The sequence below is a fragment of the Strix aluco genome, chromosome Z (assembly GCF_031877795.1).
Source record: "Strix aluco isolate bStrAlu1 chromosome Z, bStrAlu1.hap1, whole genome shotgun sequence".
NCBI lineage: Eukaryota > Metazoa > Chordata > Aves > Strigiformes > Strigidae > Strix > Strix aluco.
Window position 1 is genome coordinate 81,818,259 of NC_133971.1, and position 13,736 is coordinate 81,831,994.

Sequence of the window (13,736 nt, forward strand, 5' to 3'; positions counted from 1 at the left end):
CATTCCTGATACAAGCAACAGCTCCTCTGTTGAGAGCCAGCACATTGAGAGGGAAAGAGTAAAAGGAAATACGTTATACTAGTACAATGAATACTGACTTACCACAAAATAAATATTCCCCATATGTATATGTGTATATATATAGATGTATGTATGTTAACAGCACATGTCACACAAGGTTACACCTGGGGATTATTTTTCCTCCTACTCAGTATTTTGCTGCAATTTTCCTGAGAGACCAGCCACTTAATATTTTGGGTTATGGAGTCTGTTGTAGCTACAGCTATATTACAGATAGGACAAAGACATACATTTTATGTAAATTGAGAGCTAGAACTGAACTTTCTGAAAATTTGAGATGTTAGGATAAACAGATTTTTAAAAAGGCTTTATTATTCAAAGATCAGGGCCAGCTGCAAAGATTGGATTCACATCCAAAAACATATATTAAAATGCATACACTTCTTGGTAGAAGGAAGTTTTAAAACGTGTCAGGCTGAGAACAACACTCTTTTTGTGTGCTGCCTGACAATTCAGTTACAGATTGACCCTACTGATTTTTTGGTAATTTAAATGTGATTGTTGGCAAAGCAGAAAGGGGTGGGGGAGTCATACAGGGAGGCACACAGTAAGAAAGAAGAAAGCATTTCTGATTATACAATATATCCCTGACATGTTATTACACACAAACCCAATATTTAGCATTTAAAAAAGAAGGGGGGGGGGGGGGAGAAGAAAAACAATAAAAGAAACAGCAGCTGTTTCTATGTGATGTCAGAGAACAGGTGTGATACAAATCTCCATACCAGCGCAATCATATTGATCTCCTGATGATGCACGCATGAAGCACATGTGCAAACGTTATCGACCCATCCGGCATCTCATTTCCAGGAATATGGCCTGAAAATGCCTCTCTATAATTGAAAACATTATCAGGATAAACACTGTATTGGCCAATTATTATAGAACACATGCAAACTGAGTAAGAAAAGGTGAGCCTGCCTCCGCAGCACGCCCGGTATCGCGGGCGCGCGGTTTCTCCTCGCTCGGGAGCCGCCGCCTGCGTTCCCCGCGCTGCCGCCGGCACCCCCCGGCATCCCCCCCGGCACCCCCCGCGCTTGGGCGAGCAGCGGCCCGGCTCCGGCGCTGCCGCGGGGTCCGCGCTCCTTCCCGCGGTGTGCGGCAGCGGTGCGACGCCGGCGCCCCGGGGGGCGGGGCGGGGGGGACCCGGGAGGGGGGACCCGGGACAGGGGCGCCCGGGAGGGTGCGGCAAGGGCAGCCAGGCCTCCGACCCCCGCCTCGGCGGGCTCCGCGCCCTTTCGTCCGCGACGGGCCGAGCCCAGCCCCCTGCCGCCGCCAGGCAGGGGCAGCCCCGCGCCTCCCGGCTGAGCCGTGCCGGGGCGGGGGGACACCAGCCCCTCGGGACACCTTGCGCCCAGGATCCGTCCCCTCCGGGAGGAGAGGCGGGTTTTGAAACCGGCCTTTCATTTGCGGCTCGGGGGTAAGGGGTGTTTTGCTATTAATTGTTAATGTCGTCTGCCATTAGAGGGCACTAAGCAACCCTGCTTTAACGCTGCTCCGGCGGGCGGGGAGGGAGAGGCGGGAGGGCGGGGGAGGGAGAGAGTGGCACCAATTTGGGAAAAGATTAAAAAGGATGTGGAGTCCCGGAGCTTCTGAAGTGCTCAAAATGCCCGGGCGCTGCTCAGGACGATGATCGTAATAATAATAACAAAAAAAAAAAAAAAATGCAGCGAGGTCAATCATTTACCAGTCTGCTTCTTAATGCGTGTGACCGCAGGTGGTACCGAGGGACATTGTGATTCATGCCCACTTTCAAAGCAGGACCAGGGCCCGGTCTGAGGCACCCAAACAACTGTCTTCTAATATTAGCACGGCTGTATTTCTGGATCTATTATAGTCTGTCCAGACAGATCCCATTGTAATGGGATCTTTTATTAAAAGATTAGCACTATCTCCTGCAGTTGGTGGAAAAAAATCTGTTATCACTGAGTTATTTGCAGTTGTGGGGAGGGGGCGGGCAGTGGGGGGAGCCGGAGGGCGGGAGCGGGGAGGAGGGGTGCGGGGAGGGCCGGGCGGAGTGCGCGGGCGGCCGCGGCGCACCGGCCCCTGACCCGGCACTGTCCGGGCATTCCTGTCTGCATACTTCGCAGTCTGTTGTGCTTTGGTGGCTCAGAAAAGCGAAAGAATCGAAATTAAAAAGGCAGCTTTTGAATAAACAATACCATTTTCCGTTAAGTAATCGTTTTGTATAAAAGGAAATATCGCCTACTCAGTTTCATTCAGCGGTGCCAAAAAATGTTATAAATGAGAGACCGCCAACTTTTCTAAGGGGAGAATAATGCCAGACTGTGCTTAATAAACTAGTGCCCTAGAAGTTCATTATCGATGTTGCAATCTTTTCTGATTCTGAAAGGAGACCGCCTACGTCGCCCCCATTCCCGTCTCGTCCTCCCGGACTCCCAGTGAAAAGACTGTCACTTGGGCACAGCCCTAGGTATTAAACTTTTATTTGGTTCTCTCTTTTTTTTTTTTTTTTTTTTTTTTAAGGCTTGGGTTTGGTCGGTCGGTTGCTTGGGGTTTGGGGTTTTTTTGGGGCCGAGTCCCGCCGAGCGATCTATGTGCGCGCCACCCGCCTCCCGCCCGTCGGAGGTGCGGGGAGTGGGATTTATTCTTAGCGGTCACTTCGCGCGGGGACGGCAGCGCCCCGCGGCCGCGGAGCCGACCCCGGGCGGGCAGGCGCTGCTCCGCGCCCCGGCAGCCTCCGCACCTCCGCGCACCCGCCCGCGCTGTCGGGGCGGGGGGGGCGGCGGGGGGGCCAAGGGGCGCCCCTTGGGCGGCCGCGACCCCCGCGGGTCTCCAGCCCCCCGCGGCGCGGGCGCGGCCCGCCGGGCGCCTCCCCGCTTTCGCGGGTGCGGCCGGCTCCGCGGGCGCGGCGGCCGGGGCTTGCGCTGCCTCCGCTGCTGCGCGAACAGCTCCGGCGTCTCCGCCGCGCAGGGCTGGCGTGGGGCTGCGCGGGTGCGCGCCTGTGTGTGCGTGCACCTAGAGCAGATCACTGGAGAGGGTTTCCAGAAGGTGGAAAATGTCACCTGATTCACACTGAACTTTTTAAATCTCCCCACCCCCGAGCAGACACACACACACATTAGGAGACCGCCCACCGCAGACAGCTAGGACCCCCGTATAGATTTAAAGAGAGACTGCATTCACAGCCTGACGTTCATTCAATAGAGCGATCATAAGCAGGCTGGCTAGTGCTCGCTCCCTCTCCCTACTCCCCCTCACGCCGTTTCTGTGTCTCTCTCACTCCCTGCTATGCTGAGGATGTTAAATCAGAGAATCCACCCGGGCGTGCTCTTACTCGTGATGTTTCTGTGCCACTTCATGGAAGATCACACAGTGCAGGGTAAGACCAGACTGTTTATTCGCAGATATGTTTCTTTATTATTACTATTCTCTCTGTCGGGCACGGTTTAATTCGCTCGCGGTGTTAAACGCCTCTCTCCAAGGTCCAACCGGACAGAAGTTAACTGTGGGCATGGGATTGCTTTGTACCGAGGTGCAGAGGTTTCATTTAGATTCCTTTTTGATCGGATCTTCGAACTGCTCTGCATAGGCACAGAGGACAGATGAGGATGTTTCTTGGTATTTGTTGTTATTATGCACCATGAATGAAGAGCAGCATCGCGAGGGAACTTTCCCAGTCTCGGCTCCCGAATGAGTGCTCAAAGTTTGTTGGTAATTTAGCTCAGATTTTTATCTCGCCTGCCTGATGGAAGGAGAGGTGGTGATGGGGAGCCCCACGATTACAGCTGACATTTTTAGAAACCAGTAAGTGGTCATTTTCCGGACATTCCTTTAATATGGGGATTTCCTCCTCCCCCTCTTTTTTTTTTTTTTTTTTTTTTTGGTGAATAAATATTAGTGTTGTAAATTCTCCTGCACTGAAGAGTATGCTTAAATGTTGTCGGTTGTTTTTTTTTTTTTTTTTTCATGCGAACAAAACAAACCCGAACCTGATATTGACAACTCTTAAGAGCCTTCTTTCGACACAAGGGAATATTGATTTTTAGTTTTGGGGCTTTTTCCCCTTATCTTGACCGTGTTCCAACCACATCCTGGATGTCTTACCATTGCTTGGTTTATAATTTTTTCCCTTTTTTTTTCTTTTCTCCCTCACTACCGAACTAGATCTTAAATTAATCTAAGGTAGGCAACTGTAAGATGCAAAACTTTTTTTTTTTTTTTTAAGGGCGTTGTTTGTTCAATGATTTTTAGCGGGGGGTGGGGGTGGAATCTTCCCCCGCGCCCAGCGACATGTCAGCTGGCCGATCCTGACCCCTCGCTGCGGTACATTCCCATCGGAATAAAGAGGCAGGATCGAGCCGTGTCTGGATTAGCACCAGAATCAATTGGTATTGAGTTGCTGGAGAAGTCACATTGGTTATTCACGAGAGACTCATCCCAACCAAAACTCTCCAGCTAAAAAAGGGGGAGTTTCTTGGACTGATGTTCTTGGCTTGGCTCCACAAATAACAGGGATACTAGTAAAAAAAAAATAAATAAAAAATAAATAAAGCAAAAAAACCCCAAACCAACAAAACCCACTCTATCCGGTTTAAGGACAGCGTACTTTCCTCTGAAATACTTGCGGGAGAGATGGCACCTATAACTTTTCCAGCTTTATCGATTTTTAAAACTCTGTAGGGACGTCCTACTGTATGTGTCCTTGTATTTTACATACTTTGCTCGGTTTTTTGGAGCTCTGCTGACTTATGTTAGTGAAGGAAAGACGTCTGTTAATAGAAGCAGCAAAATGTGGAGATTTCGAAAGACTTTGCTAACAGCAAATGTTCCCAGTTCGTGCAGATTGCAAAATGGGCTGGGACTGAAACTCAGTGCGGCACTAAAACAATGCTGCTGTGCAGCCGCGGTGAGAAGGAGAGGGCAGGGGGAGGAGGAAGGAATTTGCAAGCGCGATTTTCTTTTTATTCCCTTTTAAATGCACATCCTTTTCAAGCCTCTGTCACGTGCCGGCAGTGCTCCTTCTGCTCTACATATGGAATAAATACCTCCGAAAACTGCCTCGTCCTGTTTTGATCGGGTCTATTCTTTCTTCCTGGGTTTGTTTCGGTTTGTTCTTTTGTGGTTTGTTGTTTTGGTTTGGTTTTTTTGTTTTTGTTGTTTTTTGGGTTTTCTTTTTTTTTTTTTTTTTTTAATTTAAACTGCGCTCCCAAATGGGCCGGAGTAGCTGCGGGTTATGAAATGGGACAAATAAAAGTAAACAGTCTAGTAAAAGTCATTGCAAGGAGCACGTGTTGTGTCTGGGTCACTGGCGACTGCCACTGATCCGGCTGGGTGTCCCCCCGTCCCGTCCCCCTCCCCCCGCAGCTGGGAACTGCTGGCTCCGGCAGGCGCGGAACGGCCGCTGCCAGGTCCTCTACAAAACCGACCTCAGCAAGGAGGAGTGCTGCAAGACCGGCCGCCTGACAACTTCGTGGACGGAAGAGGACGTCAACGACAACACGCTTTTTAAGTGGATGATTTTTAATGGGGGAGCCCCAAACTGCATCCCGTGCAAAGGTGAGGGGGGTGCTGGCGAGCTACTCCTTGCTGAGGAGCGGTTCAGGCAGGGACTGGGCTGGAGGAGGAGGAGAGGGGAAGGAGCTGGAGGGGGGGCAGCGCGGTCCTCCCGCATCCTTCCTTGGTGGGGCTTTGAGGGGCGTCTCGTACCAGCCCCGGGATCAGTGAGGGGACCCCGGTTTCTGCCCGGCCGCCATGCACATCGCGGGGAGGAGGGGAGCGACCTTCCACCCCCCCCCCCCCCGCCCTCACTGACGGGGAGAATTTCCTTCGAGTGGTGTTTCCTGGAGGTGGAGGGGAAAGACGTTTTCTCTTTATGCCCAGGGGCCGCGGCGCGGTGTCTCTTTTTTCATTAAGCAGTTTTGACACCATATCTGTTCTGCATGCTCGGTGCTAAAGTGGTGCCTCTTTCCTTCCATCAGAAACGTGCGAGAACGTGGACTGTGGACCCGGGAAGAAATGTAAAATGAACAAGAAGAACAAACCTCGGTGTGTTTGTGCTCCGGATTGCTCTAATATCACTTGGAAGGGCCCCGTGTGTGGCTTAGATGGGAAAACCTACAGGAACGAGTGTGCCCTTCTCAAAGCCAGATGTAAAGAACAGCCTGAACTTGAAGTCCAGTATCAGGGCAAATGCAAAAGTAGGTTTGCAAATCTAATCCCATCTCCCTCAAATGCCAAAGGGTGTGTGTCTGAGTGTAGGGAGGAGGAGCTGTTGGACGTACTTCCCCCCAGGAACCAGAGTGATGTTCCAAATGCTGGGAGACAGTAACTAAACCACACTCAACAAGCAAGGACGTAGCTGGATTGAGAGCTCCCCACAGTCTAGCAGCACTTGTGTCCCACCAGCTACCCTGAGACGGGAAGGTTTCCTCCAGCAGCCCTTAAATGAGGAGAGTTGCTGAAGGCAACTGGTCATTTGTTTCATTGTGTCACCCATTCACTCCTCACCGGGGCTCTGGCATCTCCTACTAATCACTATGTGTTTCCGTCTTTATTTCAGAGACCTGTAGGGATGTTTTATGTCCAGGCAGCTCCACATGTGTGGTTGACCAAACTAATAATGCCTACTGCGTGACATGTAATCGAATTTGCCCAGAGCCTACCTCCCCCGATCAGTATCTCTGCGGGAATGACGGCATAACTTACGCCAGTGCCTGCCACCTGAGGAAAGCTACCTGTCTACTGGGCAGATCCATTGGATTAGCCTACGAAGGAAAATGCATCAGTAGGTATCTCAGTCGGAGGGTAAGGGTGGGGGGAGCTTCCTCAATCAGCTGTTTCAGAGTATCGTGTGTGCAATCAGATGGATGTAGTTAGGCTGGGGAGGAGGAGAGACTTCCAGCAGCCTGCATTAGTGCTTCCCTCCAGGGAAAGGAGAACCGGGGTGAGCTTTCCCCCCGAAAAGATTGCAAAAGTGATGAGGGAGTAGAGAGCCTGATCCTGCTTCTCTTGTTCTCACTGTGGGTGCTGACATTAGTATCCAAGGGAGAGTACCCACTATTAAATAGATGATGACATGGTTATGGTATAACAAGGTCTCGATATTCAGTGGATCTGAATTCCTGGAAACAATTGTCTTCAAGTGGTCTTGGCAAAGCTTACATTAACTTAATTGGAAACATCTGATCACTTTTTCCTCTTTAGAAATATTAGAGAGTCTGGAGACAGTGGGTGAAGATAGGAAAATAATCTCTGTACATCCTCACATTTTGTATCATAATTTCCAGGAAGGACTGATAGTGAAGCATGTTGTGAGGAAGCATCTTCAGGGCAGCCTCTGCTCCCCAAAACTGCTGGAGGAATTTGCGGGAGTCTCAGACTGCTTTTAGTTGGCATAGGTCGAGGTGAATTCCCTTTCCAGTCTTGTAGACAACTACTCTGTGTGGGTTAGTTTAAAAATAACTGATTTAGAAATGCTGAATGTGTTGGCAAATTCTGCACTTACTGCTAATTTGGGGAGCTGAGTTTCCACTGACATCAAACAGAGCAGGGAAGTCGTGTACAATAGGCAAATGTAATTCTGTATTCCCAGGGCCAAGCTCTGCTGGCACAGCTGTCTTTCCTCCCCCACATATAGACAGGCAATGGTGTCCAAGGGACTACTTACTTGAGCAAAATCAGCAAGTATCATCACATCTACTGCATGTGAGCTTTGCCTATTCACAGTTCACGGGGGAAAGGGAGTTTGGAGTTGTCTGTTGTTGCTTTTCTTTTTTTCTTTGTCTTTTCACTTACCTCTAGTATCCTGTGTATATTTTTAGAAGCCAAATCCTGTGAAGACATTCAGTGCAGTGCTGGGAAGAAATGCTTGTGGGATTTTAAGGTTGGCAGAGGTCGGTGCGCCCTCTGTGATGAGCTGTGCCCTGAAAGCAAGTCAGATGAGGCAGTCTGTGCCAGCGATAACACAACTTACCCAAGCGAGTGTGCCATGAAAGAGGCAGCCTGCTCCATGGGTGTGCTTCTAGAAGTAAAGCACTCCGGATCTTGCAACTGTAAGTGAGATTTTTAACTCTGCAGACACTTAAAGCTTCTGAAGGCAATCCCTAGGTAATGAAGACTTACACCTTCAAACATAAGAAAGCTTGATTTAGAGATTCGAGATATGGTACAGGTGCCATATAAGTATGTTATCTATCATGCACACGCTTTGGTTATTGATAAAATGCAATAGATCTCGAACAACCAGTTGTCCTTCAAGTTGGGTTTTTTGGGCTATTCTGAGGTCAAGTCATTCTGCCAGAAAGGGGTTGCCCTAGGAGTGTAATTCTAGTGATTTTTTCCTACTTTGCCTGCTCTCGTGTGCTTCACTGATTGCTTTATTAACACCTGAATAAACTCTAACTCAGTCCAAAAGAACAAGTTTAATGGTAGCACATGTGCATCTGGTTTAGCACAGTTGCCCCTACTAACTCTGAATGAAGGACACAAAGCAGTTAAACCTAGAACACAAGAGCGCTTTTTATTTGATTTCAGGAATCTGCCAATAAAACCTGAGCCATTGATTCTTCAGAACTTTCTGCAGTTATGACTTCATAGATTATGTATAAAAAACCTTATTGCATAACAGCAGATGCCAAAGAGCATCTCACTACAAGTCGCATAAAATGCAACGCTGTATTATGGCTGTTCAGAGGGCTTTGAAAACATGCACTGAGCTGCTTCTGCGCTGTTGTTGTCCTTATTTAAACAACAGCTCCCCTGTATTCCCCCATCTAGCCATTAATGAAGACCCAGAGGATGAAGAGGAAGATGAAGACCAGGACTACAGCTTTCCTATATCTTCCATTCTAGAGTGGTAAAACCTCCATCACTATTGGAACAGCCATTGGGCACGAAATCAATGTCCATACTGTAAATAAGTGTATGCTTATTTATTTTGGGGAGAAAAAAAAGTATACATATAGTTGAGTCTCGTAGACATTTATTTATACTGTGTCATGTTTTATAATTTATACATAAAATGTCTGGTTGACTGTACACCTTGTTTTTTGAAGAAATTTATTCGTTACGGGAAGAGCAGTGTTATTTATTGTGAGGTCTCTTGCTTGTAAAGTAAAGCTTTTCCTTTTTCTTGTAAACTATAGAAGTCCATTCCTTAGAGCTTATCCACATGATCTCATCTCTGTTTCACTGATGTTAACTCTTTTTCACTTTAACAAACTTGCATGTCAGTTTCTGTTATGTTTATTTATTGGATTTTCTTCTTGCCGGTTCTGTACATAAAAGGTCCCTCGGGTTTTTGTTTACAAGGAATCTTGACTGACCAAAAGGCGTTGTAACTGACTTAAGTATACTTCCAGGGTACAGTGAGGCGATCTTTAAGGAAACTTCTTCCACTTCACTTTTCTCTGCTTCTGATCACATCATGTACTGAAGTGATCTCAATGTGCTGAGGGTATAAACTGTACTATACGAATTCTGGACCCAAAGAAATCGGATTATGAAGGTTGTTAATAGCTACAGGGCTAACTGTAATAAGAGTAAAGGTTTTATTTTTCTTGTTTTATTTTTTTGTAACATGCATAAATGTTTTATCAGGTGTTTCCTTTAAGATGGTCTTGCAGTACCACTTTCAAAGTTTTATTTTCCCAATCAGTGTGTCACTAAAAGTTATATCAAAGCTTTATCAGTTCAAGTTTCTTGCTTTTCATAATACTTTTTTTCTGATGCAATTTTATATTTTCAAACATGGCGAGTTAAATATAAATTCATTTAAATATATAGTTTTGTACTTTTCTACCATGTAAATGTGCAATGTATATAAAAGTTATAATGTGTATTTGTAAATAAATGATGAGTGAAAAAATAAAAAATGGAATTTTCCCTAGAGGCAACCCTCAGTTCTTGGTTCTAAAGGGTTGTGGCCCTCTGGTGCAGGGAAGACATAATGGTGGTTAGGGGAAAGGAGGCTTGTGCATGGTGTAGCAACAAAACACACTGGTTACGGCTGACGCTTTCAGCTGACATTGATTCAAGACACCCTTTTTTTCAGACTGGAACTATGTCTTCAGTTCATTGGTATTAATTAATTTTAAATCCAAGTGCAGTGATGGAGGAGAAGAGGTTCAGCATTCTTCTTTTCCTCTCCGTCCCCTAAATAAAAAGTAATTTCTTGGACTTCTTTAACTTCCATATTTCTAGGAGGTTTTGAATATGCATTTAGATTTTTACTAAACTTCAGAGCTATGTTACTGGGGTTACAGCTGTATCACCATTTCAGATGACCAGTAGAAAAACCACAACATGACCTACTTGCCCAAATTCAAGATGTGTAACAATTAGCACAGAAGACAAAAAAAAACAAAAAAACAAAACCAAAAACCCACCACCAAAGCATCAAAGGGCACATTATCACTTGGAAATTATTCTCTCCCAACAGGAAGGTTAATTCAGAAGTTCTTTTTGGTAAACCAATGTTTACACTGAACACACTTTTAAGAGTGGATACCAATACGGCATTGGTAACTGAGGAAAGATAACAGCCATAAGCATAACGAGGACCAAAATCCTGTTTTATGTTACCTGGGTTATGCTGTTGTCCCAGATAAGGCCCCACTTATCAAAATTTCTCTATCGTATTGCATAAAACTTAAAAACGTACTTAAGCACCTTATTCAATGGTATTTTAAGTACTTTGCTGAACTGAGGTTTGAGAGCAGAAGTTGATTTACCCTTTTTTTAAAAATACAAGTCATATTTGAAGCCTGTTCCTGTGATAGTCTTCTGTATGTTTTTTACCATAAACTAATTTGTTATGGATTGTTTAGCATTATACAAAGCAAATATAATTTATTAATCTATGAATACATAAAAACTACAAGTGTGCATTTATAATATTGTATTCAAAATAATAGTAAAAAAATCTGCTCTTCATCCTCCTTTTGCTTCACTTAAACGAGTAGTCTCTTTGGAAGGAAGTACATGATGAGAAGAGCAAAGGGAGCAGGATTTTGGTCTCCTGAGGGAACAGAACCCAGAATAAAGGAGAACAGGATGGGAGAACAGAGGGGTGGAAAAAGAACCTATCAGAAAATCTCTAAAAGAACTAATGAACACATGACAATGACATAGAGACAAAATGTTTAATAGATGTGGAGAGCATCAGAGGAGATTTTTCTCAAATTCGGATAGGTCCCAGCTACTTCATTTCCAACAAAACAATAACATTAAAAGACTGTTTTTAATTGTAAATATATTTACATGTCTTACAGAGAGACTGTAGTAGAGCAGGATTTCTGGGTTATAATTTTATGTCCTGCTGCTGGTTCACAAAATAACTTTGAGAAAGTCACTGACAGCCAAGTTCAAAAAAGCAACAGAAATGACAGGAAGCTAATTTACGCATATACATGTACACGAAACAGCCACAAAAATCTACATCAGGTTTTTGCTAATAAAATTATCTAAAAGTTCTGCTACTGCATTTCCCATTGCTACCGCTATTTCTATACAGCTGAAAAACCTGAAACCTACCTTGCACCAAAGCCTGCATGGGATGTACAGGTGAGGCATCTCCTGAGAGGCTTCATGAGGTGAGCATCCTCTGAGCATGCCTAACATACACCATGCCTAACATACACCAACTTCATCATGAAGCACAACAGCCCCAGAGACTTTCTCCTGGAAACACGTCCAGCAGTTGTGGCAGGATGACTGCCAACATTTTACATAATATTATACTTGTAGATAAGGCACTTGTTCATGAAGTGGAAGATGCAGGTTCACTGCCAGTCTCTTCCTGAGGAGAACTTTCCCACATCTCCCAAGAGTGCATCCATCACCAACTCAAGGTGAAGCTCAGGCTGGAGAACTGTCTGTCATGCCTGTTGAAACCATACTTCTGTATTGGAGAGGAAGCAAGATTCATTGCGAGAGGATAATTTGCAACCCTAATATGGGCTCCTTTTGAAGAGGAAGTCCTGGGTTCTTGCCCCAGGGGCTGCCTACACATTTTGCATTTGTAATTGAGTAACATACATAAACAGTGCTTGAAGCAGGAGCCAGAATCCAGGTTGTCTCCCCTCCTCCTTCTCCCAGTAGGTAAGTGCCTCCATCCTTGAGCTATGAAATCATGTTTAAATCTCTGCTTAAATCAAGATTACACATCTCACATCTTTTTCTACAGTAAGTCATAGTTACAACAGGAGAGGCTTTACTTTTTTCATCTTCTCTTCTAGGCTTCTACATGGGGAACTTTCTGGGAAGTGGAGATGTGAACTTAATTCCCTGAGTCTATTGAAAGTGCTAAATCCATTTTTTCTACTTCTTGTCTTTTTTGTGTGAGTATTTTTGCTTTGGTTTGGTTCTGGTTTTCTTCCTCTCTTAATGTACAGGCTATCCTGGGTGGTGTTTAGATGAAGGAGCAGAGGTGTCTGGATGTCTAAGTACACAAAGGTGGTTCCCAGCTCTGAAACCATGTTGCACAAGCTCCTAAAACCAAAAGAGAAATAAATTTTCAGAAATATCTTTCTCTTCAGTGTTTTCTATCATCTGGCATACATATTCTCCTTGCTGTAAATCACACTTCTGAAACTCCTAGTTCACCATGGAGTATACTTTGGTACTGAATCCCAGGCCTGTGAACTGCATTCACAAATGCAGGCACAGTAATACAGAGTGGCGTGCGCATGTTTGAAAACAAAAACCCCTATTCTGTCACTTAAGTAAAATCAGCTTAATTCTAAGAAACCCAGCTTGAGGCATTTGAATGATAAGAAAGCCCTGGTTCCCAAATGTGTTCATCTGCACAATACATGCAAGTGAGTATACACAATTTTGACCACACTTGAATGCATTCCTGATAGCTGGGTTCATATGACAAACTTAAGAACAGTATCATGGACCTCTTTTGCACCTTTTACCTCTTCACTTGCTTTCTGCCTGATAATACACCTCAAATAAAACTACATTCCAAGCCTCTCAGTAAATTTCAAACAGCTGCCACTTTTTTTTTTTTTTTTTTTTTTTATGACATAAAAATGCTTCCTTCTTTCCCTCCAAATGGGAATCGGGTGAAATTAGATTTCAGTATGCAGTGCTGTTCTCTAGGCAGTGACATTTACTATACAATGAATCATCAGCACAGAAACATCTGTATCTTCTCCCTTTGAAGAACTAAGATTCCATGCTTTCTGGTAAAGCATAACATTTGTACATAGACCACGGGGTTCACAAGGTATCAGATTTTAAATCTGTAACTCCCTGAAGGTAAGGCAATTACATTTTTTGTTTGATATTTCTATAATTCCAAGGCCTACCTGACCCATTATGGAAGCATGAATTTTGCAGGTAGTATATGAAAAATAGTATGCACAAGATAAGTCTTTAAATTTACTAATTTTTGCCTGATCGACATAATAACATAATGGACTCCAGTGGCTGGATTTTGCTGACACTCATTTGGGATCAACTGTATAATTCTCATTCATTCATTACTTCTAAACAATGTAGCCAATGAAATTACCACACAGTGGAGAAATATGACATGAAAACAAGGTGTGAGCCATAATGTCCATCTCAGATACTGATTTGGTGTTAAAATCACACTTTTGTCTCATTTTCCTGTAATTTACAGGTACATTCTTTTGCTCTCTTAAAGTGGATTTGTTCAACTTCACCATGGGATTGAAGAG

At 45.0% G+C, this 13,736-nt stretch overlaps 1 protein-coding gene across 2 annotated transcripts; it reads left to right on the forward strand.

Annotated features, from left to right (window-relative positions):
* Window positions 1-3,005: 3,005 nt before the first annotated feature.
* Window positions 3,006-9,931, forward strand: FST (follistatin). 2 transcript variants are annotated; one of them, XM_074813327.1, is made up of 6 exons: window positions 3,006-3,424; window positions 5,410-5,601; window positions 6,024-6,242; window positions 6,605-6,829; window positions 7,866-8,096; window positions 8,578-9,931. In XM_074813327.1, coding segments are annotated over exons 1-6 (960 nt in total). In that variant the 5' UTR covers window positions 3,006-3,333; the 3' UTR covers window positions 8,580-9,931. The 2 variants fall into 2 exon arrangements, with proteins under 2 accessions (XP_074669428.1, XP_074669427.1); XM_074813326.1 differs by having other exon boundaries at window positions 3,009-3,424; window positions 8,821-9,931.
* Window positions 9,932-13,736: the final 3,805 nt, after the last annotated feature.

Excerpts from the sequence above, each read along its gene's own strand:
- FST (XM_074813326.1), top strand. The coding sequence starts at position 3,334 with ATGCTGAGGATGTTAAATCAGAGAATCCACCCGGGCGTGCTCTTACTC. Across the intron at positions 3,425-5,409 it reads GGAAGATCACACAGTGCAGG|CTGGGAACTGCTGGCTCCGG; the intron begins GTAAGACCAGAC and ends CTCCCCCCGCAG. Across the intron at positions 5,602-6,023 it reads AAACTGCATCCCGTGCAAAG|AAACGTGCGAGAACGTGGAC; the intron begins GTGAGGGGGGTG and ends TCCTTCCATCAG.